Raw genomic sequence first — 22,229 nt, forward strand, 5'->3', positions numbered from 1 at the left:
GATTAAGATGCATAGCTATGGATGCTGCAGGGATTGGGCATGCTGCGCTTCAAAGAGATTGCCTGTAACTACTGCTCATGTTCTGAGCCGGGTGCATATCTGCAGCCCAGATGAATTGTTGGTTAGAGTTTTAAATACTGTTAGAGCGTTAGGAAAAGTTAAAATCATGGAGTGGCAGTTTGACCAAATGGCGGGCAAGGATTTTGTTTTAGTTCAGACTAGCAGTGAAGTCATGGGAGTAGATCTGCCAGTTATCCTTGGAGCATGCAGAGAGGCAGGGCCATGGGTCATCCATACTTTCAGAGAAGAGGGGAGTGTATGCGTGAGTGCTGAGTTTCCTTTAGTTGAGGGTGGGGACCTTAAAGACAAATTGCTCTTGTTTCTGCGGAGTGAGGGGAAGGAGTGGTCTGATGTGGAAGGTCTCATGAGTCCTCCGGTGAGGGGTGAAATTCTGAGTTGGCATCGGCCCTTGTGTCCCTGGCAGATAAATGGCAAAGGGCACCAGCAGGGAATCAAAGTTATCGTAGGCTGACAATATTCTTGGGAGTGAAGCACATTCCTGATGGGGAAGGGGAATATGAGATTTGGGTGGAGCAGACCTCTCAGATGCTGGATGAGTGGCAATGTGAGAAAACAGCAACTGGTAGAGAGTCTAAATGGTCCGGCTACTGAAATATTGAGGTCCTTAAACGCAGAGAACCCATTTGCTGCTTCTGCGGTCTACATCCAGGTGCTAGAGTGCATTTTTGGCATGACGGAAAGCCCAGTGGAGCTTATAATGGAGTTTAGGAGCATGTTTCAGGCGAGAAGGGAGCAACTTTCTTGCTATAGTTTTTGGCTAGGGAGACAGCTGTGTTTGCAGCATAGAGGGGCCATCCAAATGGCTGAGGTGAATGAGTTAAGGATGGACCACATGATAAAGGGCATACAGTCACAGGACATGATCGCTTTAAGCCTCTGAATGTCCTGTAAAACATGCCCCCCTCCCTCATTTTATGAGCTGATCAGAGAAGTAAGAGAGGAGGAAAATGCGATGGAGGAGTGGGAGGCCTCTGTTGGCAGGGTACAGTCCTTGGTAGTAGCCCTTGTTGCTGAAGTGAGCCCTGATGTCCCACAGGCTTGGATGTTACAGGAGTTTGTGAAAGATTTTGGAGCTGAGTTATCTTGTCTGATAACAGCAGGTGCTGTCACCAAGCATGACAAAGCCTATAGGGAGCTAGACCCACTGATAGGACATATTAAGCAGCGGGCTTATTGAATGGGGTCCCTAGTAAAGGGGAATGACCAGTATTGTCTGTTACAATTGTGATGAGGAGGGACACAGGTAGGAGTGTGAAGGACGGGAAAGCCTTCAGAAAGTGAACCCAGTTACTTAAACAGAAGGGGAAGTCGGGAAACCAGAGAGACCCTGTGAGGGAACGGTCTGGTGTCTCAAGGAACATCTTCCAATCAATGTATCAAGGAAAACACTGAAGTGAAAAACTGTATTCCTAAAGGCTCAGTGGAGCCAAGCTCCAGCATATCTCTACAGATCGAGGGTATTTATGCTAGAGCCATACTTGACTCAGGTTCTTGGGTTACTGTACTAAACAGATCTTTCTACAACACACATCAAAGTTGCTGGTGAATGCAGCAGGCCAGGCAGCATCTCTAGGAAGAGGTACAGTCGATGTTTTGGGCTGAGACCCTTCGTCAGGACTAACTGAAGGAAGAGCTAGTAAGAGATTTGAAAGTGTGTTGCTTGAATTTCCAGCATCTGCAGAATTCCTCATGTTTGAGATCTTTCTACAACCAGTATTTGACGCATTTATGATTGACACCACTCAGTGCCCTATAGCTCGGGGCCTTAGTATTAATGACTGCCCATATGTTGGTTACTTGTTGTTGAAGCTGGAGTTTTCGAAGGCAGATGTGGGAGTATCTGAGGTCCTTGCTACGTTAGTGTTGGTTTGTCCGGATCCAGTCAAGAATTGTGGGAACAAATACTCCTACTGTGAGAAGGCTAGTGGGAGCCTGCAAGGAGAAAGTTGGAGAGAGCTTTCTGAAAACCTTGTCCACTCACCCTGTGTTCGGAGCTGCTTTTGAGGAAGTGCGTGGCCATCCTAGGCTGGATGATGAGCACAAACGAGGAACTGTGTGGTACACCCAGTCCAAGCCTGTTGAGTTCCGGCTTAGGAAATAGTTAGAGTGACGGGAAACCACAAATTTCCTGGAATGACTGATGCCAAAGTCTTCGTGGAGGATGCTCCTGAAGACCATGAAGAGAAGCCATGCTTACCTACGGGGTACTGGTGGCCTGAACTGCAGAATCTGTTGTACAGGTGAACAGGATGATGGTGATTGTCAGGAACACTTTGGGGAGGGAGGTCACCCTCAGGCAGGGAATACTGATGGCATACCTTTTTCTGGTGACAGTAATGTCTAGTTTTCCTGTGAGAGAAGCGGGAGAGAAACCATCTCCTGGGAAGGGAAGATGGACAGCCAAGTCATTCAACTTTGACTTCTCAGTACCTGAAAGTTGGAAAAGGAGATTGACATAAGATGTTGAAGTTCAAAGATGTCTTTTCTACTGACAAGTTTGATGTGGGTTGTTCCAAGAATACTTGCCACATCATCCAAGTGACAGAGGATACCCCTTTCAGAGAAAGGTCTCCGCAGCTAGCACCCGCTGAGGTGGAGGATGTTTGGCAGCAGCTGCAGAAGCTGAAGGAAGCGGGGATTATCACAGAGTCCTGGAGTCCCTATGCGTCATCCGTGGTGGTGAGGAAGAAGGATGGGAAGGTACGAATGTGTGTTGACTATCAGACACAAGCAACGCACAGTCCCCGACCAGAATACTGTTCGGAGGATTGAGGATGCACTGACCTTCCTGAATGGAGCAAAGTGGTTTAGTGTACTGGACCATGAGTGAGGCTGACAAGGAGAAGATGGCATTCATATATCCACTTGGATTCCTTCAGTTTGAAAGGATGTACCAGGGTACATCAGGAGCCCCAGCTACTTTCCAGCATGTCTTGGAAAAGATGGGGATATGAACTTGCTGGAGATGCTGGTGTACCTGGATGATCTCATAGTGTTCAGTTCCACCCTGGAAGAGCATGAGGCGAGGCTACTGAAGGTGTTAGGCTGCCTGAAAGATGAAGGGTTAAAACTGTCACTGGACAAGTGCCAATTCTGCCAGATGTCTGTCAACTACGTTGGGTACATAGTCTCACGGGACGGAGTAGCTTTGAATCCTTCAAAGATAGAGGCGGTGATCACATGGCTGAGACCCAAGCATGCGAGTGTCCTACAGTCGTGCTTTGGATTCTGAGGGTACTATTGGAGGTTCATGAAAGACTACTCTAAAGTGAGTTACCCTTTGAACCAGCTCTCTTTCTCCCCCCCCCCCCCCCCCCCCAGGAAAGGAGGACAATGGAGAAGATGGTAAAGATTATCTTAGACCTTCGGACTCTTTGCAAAGCAAAATATGAAGAGCCTTTCAGTTGCTGAAGGACAAAGCACCCATGTTGGTTTTTGCAAACCCCCAATTGCTCTTATATATTACAGACACTGGCCAAGAGAGTGTAGGGGACATTCTATATCAGGGTCAGGACACAGGGTTGAAACCAGTTGTTTTTGTCAGCCAATGTCTGTCACCCTCCAAATGAAACTACCCCATGCACAAATAGGAGTTTCTGGCATTGAAATGCATTGTGGTGGATGAGTTAAGTGACTCTATATGGTGCCAAGTTTGATGTGAAGACGGACGGCAGTCCATTGACTTGTACCCTGATCTCAGTGAAATTGGATGCCACAGGCCATCATTGGTTGGCAGTGTTGTCTGCCTATGATTCCAGCTGGGGAGCCGAACATTCCAGGGTGCATTGTCCCAACATGTGCATGAAGTGCTGGAATTAGACGGAGAGTGGGTGAGTGTTCCTGCACCTGGAGTTAAAGCAATGTGTCAGTTGTCTGTCACGAGGAAAACGGAGGCAAGGCCAGGATAGAGGGGTAGATCATTTGGGAGCTTCTGGTTGTGCCATTCCATAAGCTCACTGCAACATGACAGCTCTGAGTACAAAATGGTTGCCTGTGTTGAGTCCTGGAGAAGTGACTGCAGCTCAGTGAGTTGACCCATGTATAGGTGCAGTCTGCTCAGCTGTTGCAAAAGAGGATACGGCCAAGCTGAAAGGATGAAATACCCCGCCGTATCTCTACAGCTGAGAGGATGGAGCAAACTGGAGTTGAGGAACTAGGTTCTATACCAGGTCACATCTCCTCTAGACAGACCTCTGCATTCACAGTTGGTTCTGACTGAGTAGCATCAGAGGATTGTGTTGAAGTCACTTCATGATGATTCAGGTTATTTGGGGTTTGATAAGACCTATGGATTGGTCAGATCTGTTCTGGTCCCGAATGAAGCCTGAGGTCGAAGAGTACTGTAAGTCATGCATTAGGTATACAGGTTTCCCCTGCTATCCGAAAGTAGAGCATTCCTATGAAACCTTTCGCAAGCTGAAATGGCGTAAAGCGAAGAAGCAATTATTAATTTATATGGGAAAAATTTGAGTGTTCCCATACCCAAAAAATAACCTACCAAATCATACCAAATAGCACATAAAACCTAAAATGACACTAACATATAGTAAAAGCAGGAATGATATGATAAATACAGCCTATATAAAGTAGAAATAATGTATGTACATTATTTCTTATCAGAATCGGGAAGACTTGGCCAAAACCGATTTGTGGGCGGGGAGGGAAATTGGCATGTACATGCATGTGCACACACCTGCCCGCGCAAGGCTTCACGGTCACAGTAATCTTTCTCAGGGTAAACACAAGTTTAAAGTGGGTGCCTTTTTTCTTAAAAACGAAAATCCTCTTCAGATTTCTTTCGGTTAGCGAAAACAGGTACTAATGTAGGTCTTTCGTAAAAGCGAAGTGGCGTAAAATGAACTTTCGTAAAGCGGGGGACACCTGTATTCGGGGAAGACACTGCTTGTGAGGGCTGCTCCTTTGTCCCATTTGCAGAGTGTGGGCCCATTTGGTCTGGTATGTATGTATTTTCTCTCTGTATAGCCTGATTCCAGCAACACAGTGAATGTCTTGGTTATTACTGGTAACTACACCAGATATGATCTTTTCTTTTCAAATCTTTTTATTGCATTATAATCAGTTAAATGAACATTTCAATAATAACAATACCAAGAGAACAGGATTACAATAATAGCAATAATATATACAAACGTAAGTTCCAAATATCATATCCAGACATGTCCACCCGATCTCTTGATAATTGAAACAGGAAAAAGCTCAAAAGATTTGTTCAAGAGAGAAAAGAACAAAAAAAACAAAAATCTCCTAAACTAAACAGAACTAAACTGACCAAAAAACTAGGCTGCCATAATTTGTTAATTATAATTATTCTGTCCTTGACTCCGTTCCTCCTTCCATAAATGGTGAAGTATTAGGAAAAAGGATTTAAAAAAAACAACTTAAGTCATATGTGTGGAAATATTGAATAAAAAAACTCCCAAGTTTGCTCGAACTTAATTGAGTAATTAACTATGCCACTCCTAATTTTTTCTAGGTTTAAACAAGCTATAGTTTGAGAAAACCATTGAAGTGTAGTAGGGGGATCAAAATCTTTCCATTTAAATAAAATGGATCTTCTGGCCATCAGCGTTAACAAATGCTATTAAATGGCAGGCTGAAAATGACAGATAACTAGAACCAGTCATTGGTAATCCAAAAATTGCAGTAATAGGATGGAGTTGTAAATCATATGTAAAACTGCTGAAACAATATCAAAGATGTCTTTCCAATATTTTTTCAAAAGAGGGCAGGACCAAAGCATATGGGCTAAAGAAGCAACCTCAGAGTTACATCTGTCACACATAGGGTTTATATGGAATAAAAATGGGCTAGTTAGTCTTTTGACATATATGTTCTATGAACCACTTTAAATTGTATTAAAGTATATCTAGCACACATTGAAGAAGTATTAACTAATTTAAGAATCTTTTCCCATTCTTCTATGGGTATACTTGAAGTTCTCGTTCCCACTCAGTCTTTATTTTATCAGATATACCTGAAGGGATTTTCATGATCAAGTCGTAGATAGTTACTATTACACTCTTTTGTAAGGGATTTAAACTTAAAATTTTTTCCGTAATTTTAGCTTGATGTGACATCGGAAAGGTAGGCAAAATAACATCCAAAAAATTCCTAGTCTGTAGATATCTTTTTAAAAAAGTGCTATTGAGGCAAACTGTATTTATTAGATTACTGTTCAAAAGACATAAAAGAATTATCTGTAAATAAATCATGAAAACAGTTTATTCCTTTCCTTTTCCAAAGAAGAAAGGCTTGATCAATTCTGGATGGTTGAAAAAAAATTAAATAAAATAGAGGGTAAAGAGGGTCAATAAAGAGTAAATTTATTCAAATCAAAAAATTTACAAAATTGGAACCATAATATTGTATATTTAATTATTGGGTTTATAATTTGTTTATTCAATTTTGTAAATGCAAAGGGGAGTGAAGCCCCTAAAATAGACGCCAATGAAAATCCTTGCACAGACTCGCGTTCAAGATTCAACCACCTTGGACTTTGGGTTTTAGCTAACTCTTGGATCCAAAAGGTTAAATTTCGGATATTAATTGCCCAATAGTAAAATCTAAAGTTCGGCATCTCCAAACCACCATCCTTTTTGGATTTCTGTAAATATTTCTTACTCAACCTGGGATTTTTACTCTGCCATATATATGAAGAAGTTTTGGAATTAATAATACAGGTTTCCCCCGCCATCCGAAGGTAGAGCGTTCCTGTGAAACGGTTCGTAAGCCGAAATGTTGTAAAGTGAAGAAGCAATTATCATTTATATGGGAAAATTTTGTGAGCATTTGCAGATCCAAAAATAACCTACCAAATCATGCCAAATAACACACAAAACTTAAAATAACAGTAACATATAGTAAAAGCAGGAGTGATATGATAAATACACAGCCTATATAAAGTAGAAGTACTTCTCTACAACGATTGCCTGCACAGATCTTCGTAGCGAAAACCTCACGCAAGCGCTCTCGGCAGAAAATCTCATGCAAGTGCTGTTGGCATAAACGTGCTCTCCAGTAACCTTTAAACTATGAAGCTGCCAAATCTACCAAATAACACGTAAAAATACACAGCCTATGTAAAGTAGAAATAATGTATGTACGGTGTAGTATCACTTACTGGAATTGGGAAAACAGCGCCGAGCACACTGATGATGGTGTGTTAGACTGAGTCGTCGCAGGCTGGGTGGTGCAGTGGCCCCCACCCTCCGGGATGCCGACCTCCTACATTGCTGCAAAGAACGCAGCGGTAGCCAGGAGGCGCACAGCACATCTTTAAGAAAAAAAGCCAAAATAACCATGCTAATTAATTAGGTGTTGCCTGGCACGTAAATGTCGGCGCAGATCAGAGGCGATTGCCGATTGCATCGCCTCTGATCTGGGCCGAAAATTACGTGCTAGGCGGCATCTAATTAATTAGCATATTTATTTTGGTTTTTTCCTTAAAGGTGTGCCGTGTGCCTTCCGGCTACCACTGCGTTCTTCGCGAATCGGTACAGTATCTGTCCGGGGCCCGGGTGGTGGGACACGGGGGTGTCATCTGATCGTCGATCAGGGCAGGCAGCTCAGCTCATCTTCTCCTATGACTGCCTGCCTCTATGTCGAAGGTCGAGGTTCGTCGTCTGATGTGGCTGATGTGGAAGGCTTTCTAGACTGTTGAGCCTTGCGCATTTTTCTATCATACGGTTGTTTGTAAGCACTCAAACCATCCTGCAAGTATCCCCTAAACCTACGTGCCCTTTCAAAATTAAAGTCATACTTTATCATTGCAGCGAAAATCTCACGCAGTTGCTTCACTTTCTGCATTCAGTTTCGATTGTTATCCTTTCCTCTTCCAATTGTATGAGCTCTTCATCTATCAGTTCTTGGTCATGGGATGCCAAAACCTCTTCAATATCATCTTCGTCAACTTCCACAAGCCAAACTCACTTTGTTCTTGCTTTGTTCACCACGATCGAAACACTTAATTATGTCTAGTTTTACGCTAAGTGTAACACCCTTACTCTTTCAGGCTTTTCCGACACCTTAGAACTCATCTTGCTAATGGCTGCTCAATGCAACATGTTTAAGCAATGCAGTTCTGAATCCGCGGCAGAGCAGCTGCCTTTTATTGCGCACTGATTTTTTAATCACGCACTGCCTTTCTTCGTAACAGTGAAAACGCCTTCTGAAAGCGAAAATGGGGTACTAATATAGGTCTTTCATAACAGTGAGGTTTCGTAAAGTGAACATTGGAAAAGCGGGGGACACCTGTATCAAAAAAGAATTGGGGAATAAAAATTGGTACTACCTTGAAATAAATAAAGAAACTTGGGTAGAACTATCATCTTATTAGTATTGATTCAGCCAACTAATGATAAGGACATCAGAGACCATTTAGTTAATAATTGTTTAATTAAAGGTAAGAAATTAGCCTTGAATAGGTCCTGATGTTTTAGTAATTTTAACCCCTAAATACATAAAGTAATCTGTAGCCAATCTAAATGGAAAACTTCTGTAAATTAAAGTTTGCATATTTAATGGAAATAACTCACTCTTATGAAAATTTAATTTATAACCAGAAAGCTACTAAATTGAGCAAATAATGATATTACTGAAGGAAGAGATTTCTCTGGATTAGAAATATGTAATAACAAGTCATCTGCATATAATGATACTTATGTGTTTCATTGCCCCGAATAATGCCGAATATATTTGGTGAATCTCGAAAAGCAATTGCCAAGGGTTCTAAAGCAATGTCAAATAGTAAAGGACTTAAAGGACAACCCTGCCTAGTACCACGAAAAAGCCTAAAAAAGGGAGATCTCTGACTCTTTGTAACTACAGAGGCCAAAGGTGTATGATATATCAATTTAATCCAGGATATAAACTTTGGACTAAAATTAAATTTCTCAAGTGTATTAAACAAATATTTCCATTCAATTCTGTCAAACACCTTTTCAACATCCAATGAAATAATACATTCTGGAATTTTAGGGGAGGAAGTATATATAATATTCAATAATCTCCTAACATTAAAGTATGAGTAATGATTTTTTATAAATCCTGTCTGATCTTCTGAAACAATTTTGGGCAACATGTTTTCCAATCTAGTTGCCATTTTAGAAAGAATTTTAAAATCTGCATTCAACAAAGATAGTGGTCTGTATGAAGCTCATGCAGTAGGGTCTTTATCTTTTTTAAGAATTAAGGAAATGGATGCTTAATAAAAGGATTATGGTAGTTTACCTATCAATAAGGCATCTTTAAAAGTTCACCAGATATGATCAAGCCTTTCCTACAAAGGATCCGAGAGCATCCACCATGGCCAAAGTGTTATGGGAAAAGTATTTTGTTCATTAATACCTTCCCAGATGGATACATAGCGATCAGGGAAGGGATTTTGAGAATAGGCTCCTACGTGAATTACTGAGTATGCCTGGAGTTGAGAAGTGGAGGACTATACCTCAACACTCTCAAGGTGATCCCTATCCCGGGAGGTTCAACCAGACATTGCTAGACATGCTCGGGACCATGGAGATAGCAAAAAGAGCAAATGGAGTCCGCATATTGGGCATCTGGTCCATTGCTACAACTACGCAAATTGAAGCAACTGGATACTCGCCGTATGATTTGATGTTTGAGTGAAGCAAGATTGTCTATTAACCTCTGTTTTGGGACTGATGGGGAGGATTTGCCACAAAAGACCTATCTTAAGTATGTGTCTGACATGAGGGAATTGCAAAGGGCATGTGAACTAGTAGAGGTCTCCCCTGCCAAGTGGAATCAGGGACATAAGAGGAAATATGATCAAAAGATTAGTTTCTCCCAACCCCTTGCCTGGAGCCAGAGTTCTTGTAAGGAATTTGGGGCTACCAGGGAAGTATAAGTTGACTGACCACTGGGGCGACTATGCCTTGCTTGGTGGAGAGTCAAATGCCAAATGTGCCAGTTTTCCCAATGAAGCCAGAAGAGGGGAATGGACCTGTCAGAGTTCTCTGTTGGAACTACCTTCTGGGACACGAGGTATGTGTTGACCCAAAGCGTGACATGGACCCTACACCCAGTAGGAGGACTCTACAGCACTGTGGGAGAACAGAAAGAAAAGCAGTAGAGAGATCTGAAAGGGACTTGACCACTGAATGTGGTACAGACTGAGAATGAGAAAATGGGGGTGTGATATATGTTACCCTTTGCAAACTCCCTGGACAATAAAGGGAGACTATGCTCTAAAATAGCTAGGAATGAAGCTGAGCTCAGCCTATTGATTGGGACCTGAGCTGCCAGATGGCATGTGTAATAGATGGGGTAGGCATCTTCACAGACACAGGAAAGGTCCTGAGGAGTGTATGCAACTGAAGAAGTAGTTGATGGGATAAGGAGTTCTCAAAACCCCAGATAGGCTAGCCTGTGTCACACCAGGGGAACAGAGTGTTGTGCCTATCCTGCTGGTCAGATATGTCACTACCATTTACAAATGGATTGGAGGTCCTGACATCACGAAAATTCTTTGAAAACTGTGTTATTAATGAGGGGTAGATAAATTTCAAAGTCATGAGGACATGACTATTTTTGGTGGGGAGGGAGTGTAACGGTCTGGTAAAGGTTTACTGCTAATGTAGGATATTTCATGTAATGGTCTTTCTGTAGATGCAGTGGGTTCTGCTAGCAGTGTTTGGGTTACTGTTGGAGATAAGGGAAGCTTAGGAATGTGTGTCACCCAAGCAGGAGAGTGGAACTGGGATATGATTCTCGAGAATGCCAGGAGAACAGGTTTTTGTGATGAACACTGAGGTGGGTTGAGGTCCTTGTTCAGTGGGAGATGGGGAGAGAGGACGCTAGAGAGAACTGGTGGTAGGATTCAATCTGGTGGGAAATGTAGCTACAATCATAAAATAAAAAATATTTACCTTAACTACATTATACAAACACCATGTACACACTTACACATCCCCATTACTAAAGAAATGATTATTCTGCAGTGTATTGCAGAAAGGGCACTGTAAAGCCAACCTGAGGACATCATCTTGGTTTAGGACCCATTATGAGAATGTACCAGGAAAGACATTGAAGTGCGCACGCTCAGTGCCATGACAGCAGAATGGCAAGGCTGTGTGTGTGTGTGTGTGTGTGTGTGTGTGTGTATCCCCCTCCCCCATTTACCAACTGCTCTCTATCATGTTGCCACCCTCCTCTCTTGTGGCTAAGATGCTCAGCAGCTAAGGCAAGTAGTCTGCAGGAATATTCCCATTCCCTGCTTTATGGTGGACACTGAACTCAAAGGGTTGGAGTCCAGGTACCACTGTGTTACTCTGGCATTATGGTCCTTCATTGTTTGAAACTATGCTGACGGTCTGTGTAAACGTCAAACTCCCTGCTAAGGAGGTAGTACTGGAGACTGTCAAGGGCCTATTAAATGACCTGACACTCCTTTTCAATGGTGGAATACCTGGTTTCCCTTGGGAGGAGTTAAGGACTGGTTACTCTTCACTGCTCCAATGCCTACTCCTGAGGCATCCACTTGGGCACAGAACTGTTTGTCAAAGTCAAGGCTCTGAAGGACAAGTGAAGTATGTCAAGCCCTTAAAGCCTACAAGCATTTTCACACCATTGTCCACATCATCTACATCACTGAAATGCTTCCAACTTTCCCAGTAGGATTACTCAGAAGTGCAGCTGGAGTGGAGAATTGGGGAATGAACCCATGATGCCACCCTACCAGACCCAAGAAGGACTTCACTTCCTCCTTGGTGTGAGGTCGAGGACTTTTGCGGATCACTTCTACTTTGTCCATCTGTGCTCGAACCTCTCCAGCTGGCTGCCAGCTGGAGAGGTATCTGGTTTCCCATACAATCATTACAGTCATTATCATCACGCTGTCTCTCTCAGTACATAGTATATACCTGACAATTTGGGCTTTGAGAGGAGACACAGAGGACTTATGACCTGGCTGTTTAGAAGAAACTTGCAAAGAATTTTTGCCCTAATTTCACCTGCTCCCTAGTTCTGCAGTTACCCTGAGAGTCCCTTGGAGAGTTGGTCTCTTTTGCTTCAGAATGATGATTGTGTGGTGCCCCCTTTTGGGCATTGAGGTACTGCAGGGCAAGACAGGCCACACTGAGTCCATCTACTAGCTCGTGCTCTTTGGGCTCATGCTCTGGTGTCTGGAGGAAGAACCTATAGCAGCTGCTCACCAATCTCCTGCTCTGGTTGAATCCATGTGCATTAAAGACCCCTCAAGTGATGTTACGTTGCAGTGGGTGACTACCCTGGTGGTACAGTACTGGGACGGAAGTGTAGGCAATAGGTTTTTGCCAAGATAAAAGTTTTAGCAGCAGTGCCCACTTCAGGCCGGCTAGTTGTTGGACCTCTCTTTATCCATTGCTTTGTAGTCTTTGCCTGTCAGTAGTGGCATTAGATGGCAGGCTCACTCATCTTCTGGCCATTGCTATATTTGAGCCATCTTCTTCAATTAGAGGAGATGGTTCCTAATATCATTACCTTGTTGATAAGAAGGCATCTTGTGACCCTTCAGCAGACTTTGGATTTCCTTTCTAAAAGCATTATCTCTCCTCAGCTGGGCAAGCAAAAAATCTCCAAACAGATTTTACAGAGGGTTTGGAGGTGGTGCCTTCTACATTTGACTTTTTTGGCCCTGGGCTAAAGTTCTTCCTCCTCTGAGGACTCTGCTATTTCCCAAGCATCTGCTTCATTTTTAGCCTTGGGCTTTCCTGACTTGGACTGCAATCCTACTCTCCCGTGTTGAGCACACCCTTTTGTGACTGGCCATCCTACTGGTGTCACCATATGTTAGGTACAGGGGTTATGACAAAGGAAAAAAGTGACTGGAGTCAGTAAACACTTTAGTGCAAGGGTTGTTTATTAGGTGCATCAAAAACCAAACATCAAGTGATTTAATTTAGTATCAGAGAATGTATGCAGTACACATCCTGAAATTCTTACTCTTCACAGACATCCACAAAACAAGAAACCCTTTTGAATGAATGATAGAAGCATCAGAACCCCAAAGCATCCTCCCATGCACAAGCAGCAGCAGAAGTGTTGACCCTTTCTCCCCTCCCCCTCCCCTGTTTATTGACTACAGCTCAGTGTTCAACACAGTCATACCTAATTTCTAATCAAAAAGCTTCAAAACCAGGGCCCCTGTATCTCCCTCTACAACTAGATCCTGGACTTCCTGACCGGGAGACCACAGTCTGTGCAGATCGGAAATAACATCTCCTTGCTGACAGTCAAGCTGGTGCACCTCAAGGATGTGTACTTAACCCACTGCTCTACCTTCTCTACTACACCCATGACTGTGTGGCTCGATGCATCTTGAATGCCTTCTATAAATTTGCCAATGACCTAAGTTTTGTTGATGAAATTTCAGATGGTGATAAGGAGGTGTACAGGAATGAGATAGATCAGCTGGTTGTGTGGTGTTGCAGCAACAGTGTGAGACCAAAAAATTGATTGTGGACTTCAGGAAGCGTAAGTTGTGAGGGAGCACATAACAATTCTCATCAAAGGATCGGAAGTGGAAAGGGTGAGCAGTCAAGTTCCTGGCTGTCAACATCTTTGAGGAACTATCCCAACATATTGATGAAATTACAAAGAAGGCATGATAGTAGCTATATTTCATTAGGTGTTTGAGAGAGATTGGTATGTCACCAAAGATACACAAATTTCTGCAGATGTACTGTGAAGGGTATTCTAATAATTCTATCACTGTCAAGAATGGAGGGGTCACTGCACAGGATCGGGGGAAAGTTGTAAACTCAACCAGCTCCATCATGGACACCAGCCTCCAGGACACCTTCAAAAGGCAATGCCTCAAGAGGGAGGCATCCATCATTAATGACTCCTATCACCCAGGATATGCCCTCTTTTTATTGCTACCATCAAGGAGGAGGTACTGGAGCTTGAAGACACACTCTTCAGGATCAGATTCTTCTCCCACACCATCAGAATTCTGAATGGACAATGAACCTAAGAACAGCTCCTCAGCATTTTTTCCACCCTCTCTTTTTGCATTACGTATTTAATTAATTCTTATATATACTTGTAATTTTTATTTTTTCTTACCGTGTATTGCAGTGTACTGCTACTGTAACGCAACAAATGTCATGATATTTGTCTGTGATATTAAATCTGATTCTTGTCTGCTTCTCCTGGCAGGTACTGCAGGAGATCAAGGAGCAGTCTAGTATTTCTGGTGATTACATTTGCAGAAAGTGTATCCAGCCACAGCTCCTCAGGATTGCTTAGACCAGTAGTTGGGTTTAAGAGTATACAGAAGACAGTGACATGGTAGTTTCTACGAGATGGTCACACCAAAGGTGCTCAACATGAGATGTGGGCAAGTAATGCTGGAATCTCCTGTAGTATTTCCCTCTCAAACAAGTATACTAGGTTGAAGTATGAACTGTTGAAATGGGATTGGGAAATCAAATTCAAATAGGTGGCCATAGGGATGTCTCATCTTTTGTGGCTGATGGAGCAAAGGTGCTCAAGAAAGCAGTCCCCTAATCTACATCAAAACGGGAAGTCAAATTGAAATGGGTGGGTACAGGGAAATCCAGTTTTGCATTTTGTTTTTGTGGTGGTGGGGATTGGGAGATAACCTCTTTGGGAAGCAACCTTGATTAGCTCTGCTATGAGGCAGGTTAGGGCAGAGTATAGGCAACCAACAGTGATAAGAGACTCTTTAGTTAGATGTATAAGACACAAATTTTTGTGGCTATGTGCGGGACTCTACAAAGGTGTTGCCTTTTTGATGCAAGAGCTAAGGATGTCTTTGAGCTGGTGCAAGGTATTCTGAAAGAGGAAGTTGGGCAGGTCAAGTTGTGGTCCCTATTGGTACCAGTGGTGTACAGTAGGTGGGAAGGGAAATGATGTCATGCAAAGAAAGTTTAGGGAGTTGGGAAGGTAGTGATTTTTTTTTTAAACTTTATATACTGTTCGGGTCAAGTTTGACCCGTTTTGACATTTGACAGTAGTAACAACACTCTAAATGCCATTTAAAGTCGAATTTTTTTCATTTTTGTGCATTTTGGGTCACTTTAGGAAAAGTCATCAAATTTCGGCTTTAAAAAATGGCACTTAGGGCATTTTTACTGCTGTCAAATGTCAAAATTTGACCTGAACAGCATGTAAGGATTTAAAAAAAAAAAAAAATGTTGAGCTAGCAAGGCAAAACTATAAGATAATACAACCAAATGAGTGGCAAAGAAGTTGGTATGGGAAGACTTTAGATATATGATCAGTGGGCTTTCTTCAGGGGCATGTGGGACCTGTACAAGAGGTATGAGTTGCACCTTAACTGGAGGGGAACCATTATATTCATTGGAAAGAAAGCTAGTGTGATTTGGGAGGGTGTGTCTATGTGGCAATGAGTTGGAATCCAGAGCAGTTTTGTGGCAGTTGGGGAAATTGAGGGAAATATAAGTGTTAAAACGAGCAAGTTCAGATGACAGAACAGCTGGGGCTAGACGGGGAGTGAGAAAGGTTTGATAATCCAAACTGCATTTTAATGCAAGAACTCTGATAGGTAAGGCAGAGGAACTTGGGCATGAATATGTACATGGGACTGCGATTTATAACCAACAGATAAACCTGGTTGACAGAGGGGCAGGACTGGCAGCCCAGTGCTGTAGACGACAGATGCACCATGCATGATAGAGGTAGACATAAGAGAGGAGAAAGAATTGCAATTTTGATTAGGGAGAACATTATAGCAGTACTTAAGGTATTCTTCCATTAACCATTCAATGAAACTATGAGGGTAGAACTTAGAAGTAAGAGGAGGAGGATGACCATTTTGGTATTGTCAGTCTTGTGCAAGTTCCAGCTATACGAAAGATATTATTTAGCTGGAGAGAATGCAGAAAAGATTCATGTGGATATTAATAAGACTAGAGTACTTGAGTTATAAGAAGAGGCTGGATAGACTGGAATGACTTTTCCCTGGAACTTAGGAGGCTGAGGGATGATGTTTTAGCACTATATAAAATCATGAAAGGCATAGGTGAAAGATGAGAGGGGTACCCAAGGGGCAACTTTTGTACACAGGCTGGTGGGTATATGAAAAAAGCTGCCAGAAGAACCTGTAGAGATGTGTACAATCACAACATTTAAGTCATTTAGACAGATATGTAGGTAGGGAGGATATGGGTCAAATGTAGGCAAATGAGACTTGGGACTAGCAACTTGGTTAGCTTAAATGAGGTAGACCAGGAGCTGATTTCTGTGCTGTAAAGCAATGAAAGAAGTGTCATAACTCATGAAAGGGTTAGCTAATTTCAATCTCTATCTTTTTCCACCAAAGAAATCTTGACGGGTAACAAACCAAGCTAGTATGCACAAAAAACATTGTTGGCATGTGTCATGTTGTGCCACCCGTGATTCTTTAAATCCCATCCATAATAAAAAGATACATAATGAATATCTTTACTGTCAAATGAAGCAACAATTTTTTTTTTTTTTTTTGGCAACCTGAGTCCCTAGAGATATTTTCTCAGGAAACATCTCTTGCCGGCTTGCCGCCAGCAAGTCAATTGCCAGAGCATGTGACGGATGATGTGTTTTGAAATCCTCGCAGACCTGTTGTATCCATCAGTATTTTGGACAGTAAACAGCTGAGCCAATTGGCATTGGTTTCAGTCTGCTTTATATCTTCTAGTCATTTGATGCTGAACACTGAAAATTCAGTGACAATGGTAAATACTGTCTATAACACCTCAAATATTTAGGTTTTTGCAATAACATTTGTATTGGTAAAACTCTTATTTAAATTTATCGATGGGGTTTTTAAATTGTATTTGCCCTTTTCAGATTGTTCAGAATACTATGTTCTGAGGCATAATAATAATGAATAGAAATGATGTCGTTTTTAATTTTTTGAAGCAGTTTAATCTTGAACAGGTTTTCTAAAATGCTTCATTTATTTCAATCGGTCTGTGATACTTTTATTAAAACAACGTAAGTATAATAAAACAATGAACACATAAACAACAAGACTCCTTTTTCCTTAAAGTCCATAATTATTATATTTAGTTCATCAATAGTTTTTTAGAAGGTTATCACCAATTTGGGCATGGTCTCAAAAAAAGGCTTGCTACCCCTTTCCTAGCACATCTTGTGCTGTTGTTGAAAAATTAATGTGAAATACGTTTCTTTGAAACTTTTGGAATTCAAAATGCATTTTTTCCTTTTCAGTATGTCACCGAAAAATTGGTCAATTTTCTCCTTTCCTTTAGATTACAGTATGGCTTGTTAGAGTAAATGTGATCCAATCCTTTGGAAGCAATATGGGACCAAGTAGCAATTCAGTCTTGTACAACTTCTTGTACTATCTAAAAATATGAAAAGAATCCTTTACATTCATTCAGGTGTCTTGCCGTTTGGCGTGGGTGGTCATGTCTCTCCATCCATCACGGTCTCTGACCCTCCGAATTGTAGTTGTTGCCTCCCCTGTTTCTGACCATGATGTTATTCCATCTATCATTTTCATTCTCTGCCTGCCTCTGCTTTTTCCTTCCAGCTTTCCAGTTGTAACTAAATGTTCTAATGTCTCTCTTCACATAATGTGTCCAAAGAACTTTGATTGCTGTTTTCTGATTTTTTTTTTTATATAAAGTAATGTACGTTTTGTTTTCATTCTGTGTAGAACTTTGTTGGTTATCCTGGCCGTATATGATATGCATAGCATTCTTCTTAGGAACCACATCTCTGTTGCATTGATTGTTTCCCATCGTATTTGTGATGGCCCGTGACTCGCAGCCATACATCAATATGGGAAGAATGTAACAGCTGAGAGTTCTAAGGCGGATGTCAATTTCTATTTTCTTGTCTGTTAGGATGTTTCCCTTTACAATACCGATTTTATAATTAACTCAAACATTTAAGATCGGATGGGAAATTTGACAGCATGAGTGTTTTGCTCCTTGGTGACTGTTAGGGAAGCAATTGTCAGTCAATTAGTTATGAAACCTGACAGCAGACCAAATGAAGTTGCTATATAAAAAGGCATAAGGTGAAATCTAACGGAAACGTACACGCAGGTGAATCAAAAGAATTAGAGTGCGGGAAATTAAGTTGTGGACAGAGTGCACAAATTCCAAAAGCTCAAAAGAACTGGAAAAACAGATAGCAAACATCCAAAGTGTTCTATGATGGAACTATAACTCTTTTAGACTGTATTTTCTAATTTGTGTTCCTAACATGGTAGATTTTTATCAGTGTAATGAATTCCACATGGCCAGGAGGTTGAATGGTAAAGCAAAGTAAATTAATTAGGGCATTGAGCTCAATATTGACATTTTAAAAGTAAGGCTGATACTGCAATTATTAGATTCTGCACTTCTACCAAGAGTATTACATGGCATGTAAATACTGAAACCAGATTCTGATTCTGAAATGAGGAACAGGTGAGACTATTTCACATAATTTGCCTACTTGACCCAACTCCAAACTTGGGGAAACCTTATACTGAATAATTACAAAGGTTTAATTTATTACCACCTTAAAACTGGTTGTTCTTCTGTCGTATTTTAGTTGACAGCAAAGCTGATCATCCTAGTGAGATATTGTGAACCTTGAATGATTTAGCCCTTAGATTTTATTTTATCATGTTAAATTATTTTAAAATTAACTGAAATATATTAAATTTTATTTATATGAAATTTTAATGAAATATATTAAGCATTAAAATTTGAAATGGATGTTTCTAGAAGTTGATGCTCAAGTTTGTTGTATTGAGGCTAAAGTCCACCAGCAAGAAATTAATTTGCTCCCTTAATTAATGTGGCTTTAGATTGTGAAGAATGATAGATAAACTAGGCAATTCAAGTTGAGCAGGTTTTAACGAAATCATGGAACAAGTCAATTTCTATTGCATGTTGTCGAGTCCAAACCATCACCCACAAAATGCTGGAGGAACTCAGCAGGCCAGGCAGCATCTATGGAAAAGAGTAAACAGTTGATGTTCTGGGCCGAGGCCCTTCAACAGGACCCAAATTGTTCTGTGTGCTTAGGCATTGTTTTTACTTGGCAGATGGATCAGCGCTTGATTACTGATGAGTCTTAATTTTGTTTTAATCAGGAATTGGACACAATTTCCTCACTTAGCTGGTACTATGAAGAATCTCCAGTTAGCCCAAGAGATACAAAGACAGTGGAAGAACTGGGGTCTCGATTCAGTTGAATTGGCTGAATATGATGTCTTGTTGTCTTACCCAAACAAAAGCAATCCTAATTACATCTCTATCAATAATGAAAATGGACATTCGGTAAAGTGAAATATCTTGTATTCAAAATATTTGCTTCATTTATTATTGGTTATTCTGAAGTTTTGCACAATTAATAATTTGTATTCTGTGATGCAATGTAATTATTAACAATAACACTTGTCATTGCTGTAGCTCAGTCTTTTGGAATTTACATCCTAGACATTGTTTTCTTCTCTCCTTTAGCTGGGTTTCAGCTACTTTGTTAGTTTTTATAAACTATTCATCACTTGGTTACAAAATCCATGTTTATATTCACAAGCTTTCTATATCCTTCTCCCTATCACAGCACTGAGCACTGTGAGCAATTTTATTTTACTGATTGAGTTAAGGGTGGCTACTTTCCAAAATTGAGTCTCCTATTCAATTGGAATACTGTTTTACCAAATCCACTGATCTGTTTATAACAGTAAGAGATGTGTGTCTGCGAATAGTAAATCAGCAAGAGCATAATTGCCAACCAGTGACCTCTGTATAGTTGTATCATGAAGACCCCATTGATGTCTGTAAACTAGGGGATGATAATCATTTGAATATTAATATATCAAAACAAAAACTGCAGACACTGAAAATCTAAGATAGACGCAGTGCTGTAAAGGCTCAAGGCATCAGGCCATGTCTGTGGAAATGGAACAAGCAGTGTGTCAGGTCGGAGTCCCTTCATCAAAGCAGGTTTTGTTTTTTTATCTGCTTTGGAGCTTTTAGAGTGGGCACAGTCTAAAACTTGGAGCCAGGCCTTTCAGAAGCAAAGTCAGGAAACAGTTCCATAAAAAAACAAATAATTGTCAGTCAACTCTTAATTCTTTTTGTTAATAATCAGTAATTTTCAAGGATATGGACAAGGGACAGTTGCAGAAAGCCCTGTGACCCATTGAGCCTCTGATTCAGTCAGCGGGCTGAAATAAGTGTGACAGGACGTTCATTGGTGATGCATTGTGAGGTTTAAAAAGAGCTCTGGAGCTTTCAATTTTTTGTTGGCATGCTGAACTCAGTGTGAGACTGATTTTAAAAATAAAGGAGGTGTAAGCTGAGCAGCCATTCTTAGAGTGGTGCTTTGTTGGAGTGGTCCAGCTTTGGCTCAAAAAGCTTGAGTGAAAGCGGTCTTGGACAAGCACAGGTGTAAGGAAGAAAGTTTCCAGTCGGTGTATTTTTCCTTTATATACATAGCTAGCATGCTGAGAATGGATCCGGAGGTAGTGTCAAGTTCCTTATGTAAGATGTGGGAAATTTGGGCAACCGCCAGTCTCCCTGGTAACCAGATCTGTATTTCCTTAGAGACCATGTTGGGGAACTGGAACTGCAGCCGGATGACCTTTGGCTCAAACAGGGAAATAAGAAGGTGGTAGATAGGAGCTACAGGGAGGTAGTTACCCCTAAGTTCCAGGAGGCAGGTATCTGGGTGACTGTCAGAAGAGGGAAGGGGAATAGGCAAACAATGCGAAGTATCCCCGTGGTTATTCCCATCAATGACAAGTATGCCACTCTGGATACTATTGGGGGGGTGGGATAGGGGGGGAACAACCTTCTGGGAGAAGCTGTAGTAATCAGGTCTTTGGTACAGAGTCTGACTCTGTGGCTCAGAAGGGAAGGTGGGGCCATTTCTCCTTACAAAACAGCTTCAACTCTGGGATGTTGGTGGGCTTCCTTGCATGAACTGCTTGCTTCAGGTCCTTCCACAACATTTCTGTAGGGTTAAGGTCAGGACTTTGACTTGGCCATTCCAAAACATGAATTTTCTTCTCTTTAAACTATTCTGTTGATTTACTCTGGTCTTTTGGACCATTGTGCTGTTGCTTTATCCAACTTCCATTAGCTTCAGGGGAAGGGCTGATACCCTGACGTTTTCTTGTAAAGTATCTTGATACAATTTTGAATTAATTGTTCCCTAAACAATTGCAAACTGTCCAGGCCCTGATACAGCAAAGCAGCTCCAAACCATGATGCTCATTCCAAAAGACATAGGAGTAGGATTAGGCCATGAGGCTGCTGCTCCAGTATTCCATCATGGCTGATTCCAGATCCCACTCAACCCCACACACCTGTCTTCTCACCATATCCTTTGATGTCCTGACCGATCAGGAAACTGTCAACTTCCACCTTCAATATACCCACAGACTTAGTCTCCACTGCAGTCTGTGGCAGAGCATTCCACAGATTTACTATTGTCTGGCAAAAAAAAAATTGCTCCTTACCTCTGTTCTAAGGGGTCACCCCTCAATTTTGAGGCTGTGCCCTCTAGTTCTGGTCCCCACCACAGGAAGCGTCCTCTCCACATCCGCCCTATCTAGTCCTTTCAACATTTGATAGGTTTCAATGAGATCCCCCGGCATTCTTCTAAATTCTAGTGAGTACAGACCCAAAGCTGCCACAGGCTCCTCATATGTTAACCTCTTCATTCCCAGAATCAATCTCATGAACCTCCTCTGGACTCTCTCCATTGACAATACAGCCTTTCTGAGAGATGGGGTCCAAAACTGTTGACAATACTCCAAGTGTGGCCTGACTAGTGTCTTATAAAGGGGAGGGAACATCGACTCAGACCATGAGAGGCCTGCGTCAGGCATTTTCATGCCTTACAAGGTGCAGATTGGAAGTCTGTGCAGGGCACCACTCCTCACATAGACTAGAGCAATGTGTGATTAAGTGCCTTGCTCAAGGGCACAAGCACGCTGCCGCAGCTGAGGCTCGAACTAACGACCTTGAGGTAACTAGACGAATGCCTTAACCACTTGGCCACGTGCCCATAAAGGCTCAGCGTTATCTCCTTGGTTTTATATTCTATTCCTCTTGAAATAAATGCGAACATTGCAATTGCATTCTGTACCACAGATTCAACCTGCAAATTTACCTTCTGGGAGT

The 22,229-nt window shown here is 41.7% G+C and overlaps 1 protein-coding gene across 1 annotated transcript in view; it reads left to right on the plus strand.

The window, feature by feature from the left end:
- naalad2 (N-acetylated alpha-linked acidic dipeptidase 2) overlaps nt 1-22,229 on the plus strand; it is a 104,563-nt gene that overhangs the window by 4,938 nt on the left and 77,396 nt on the right. The window contains exon 3 of the mRNA XM_072264360.1: nt 19,187-19,373. Coding sequence (XP_072120461.1) covers nt 19,187-19,373 — 187 coding nt within the window. The remainder of the gene's footprint in view (nt 1-19,186; nt 19,374-22,229) is intronic.

This window comes from Mobula birostris, chromosome 7 (assembly GCF_030028105.1).
Source record: "Mobula birostris isolate sMobBir1 chromosome 7, sMobBir1.hap1, whole genome shotgun sequence".
Taxonomy (NCBI): domain Eukaryota; kingdom Metazoa; phylum Chordata; class Chondrichthyes; order Myliobatiformes; family Myliobatidae; genus Mobula; species Mobula birostris.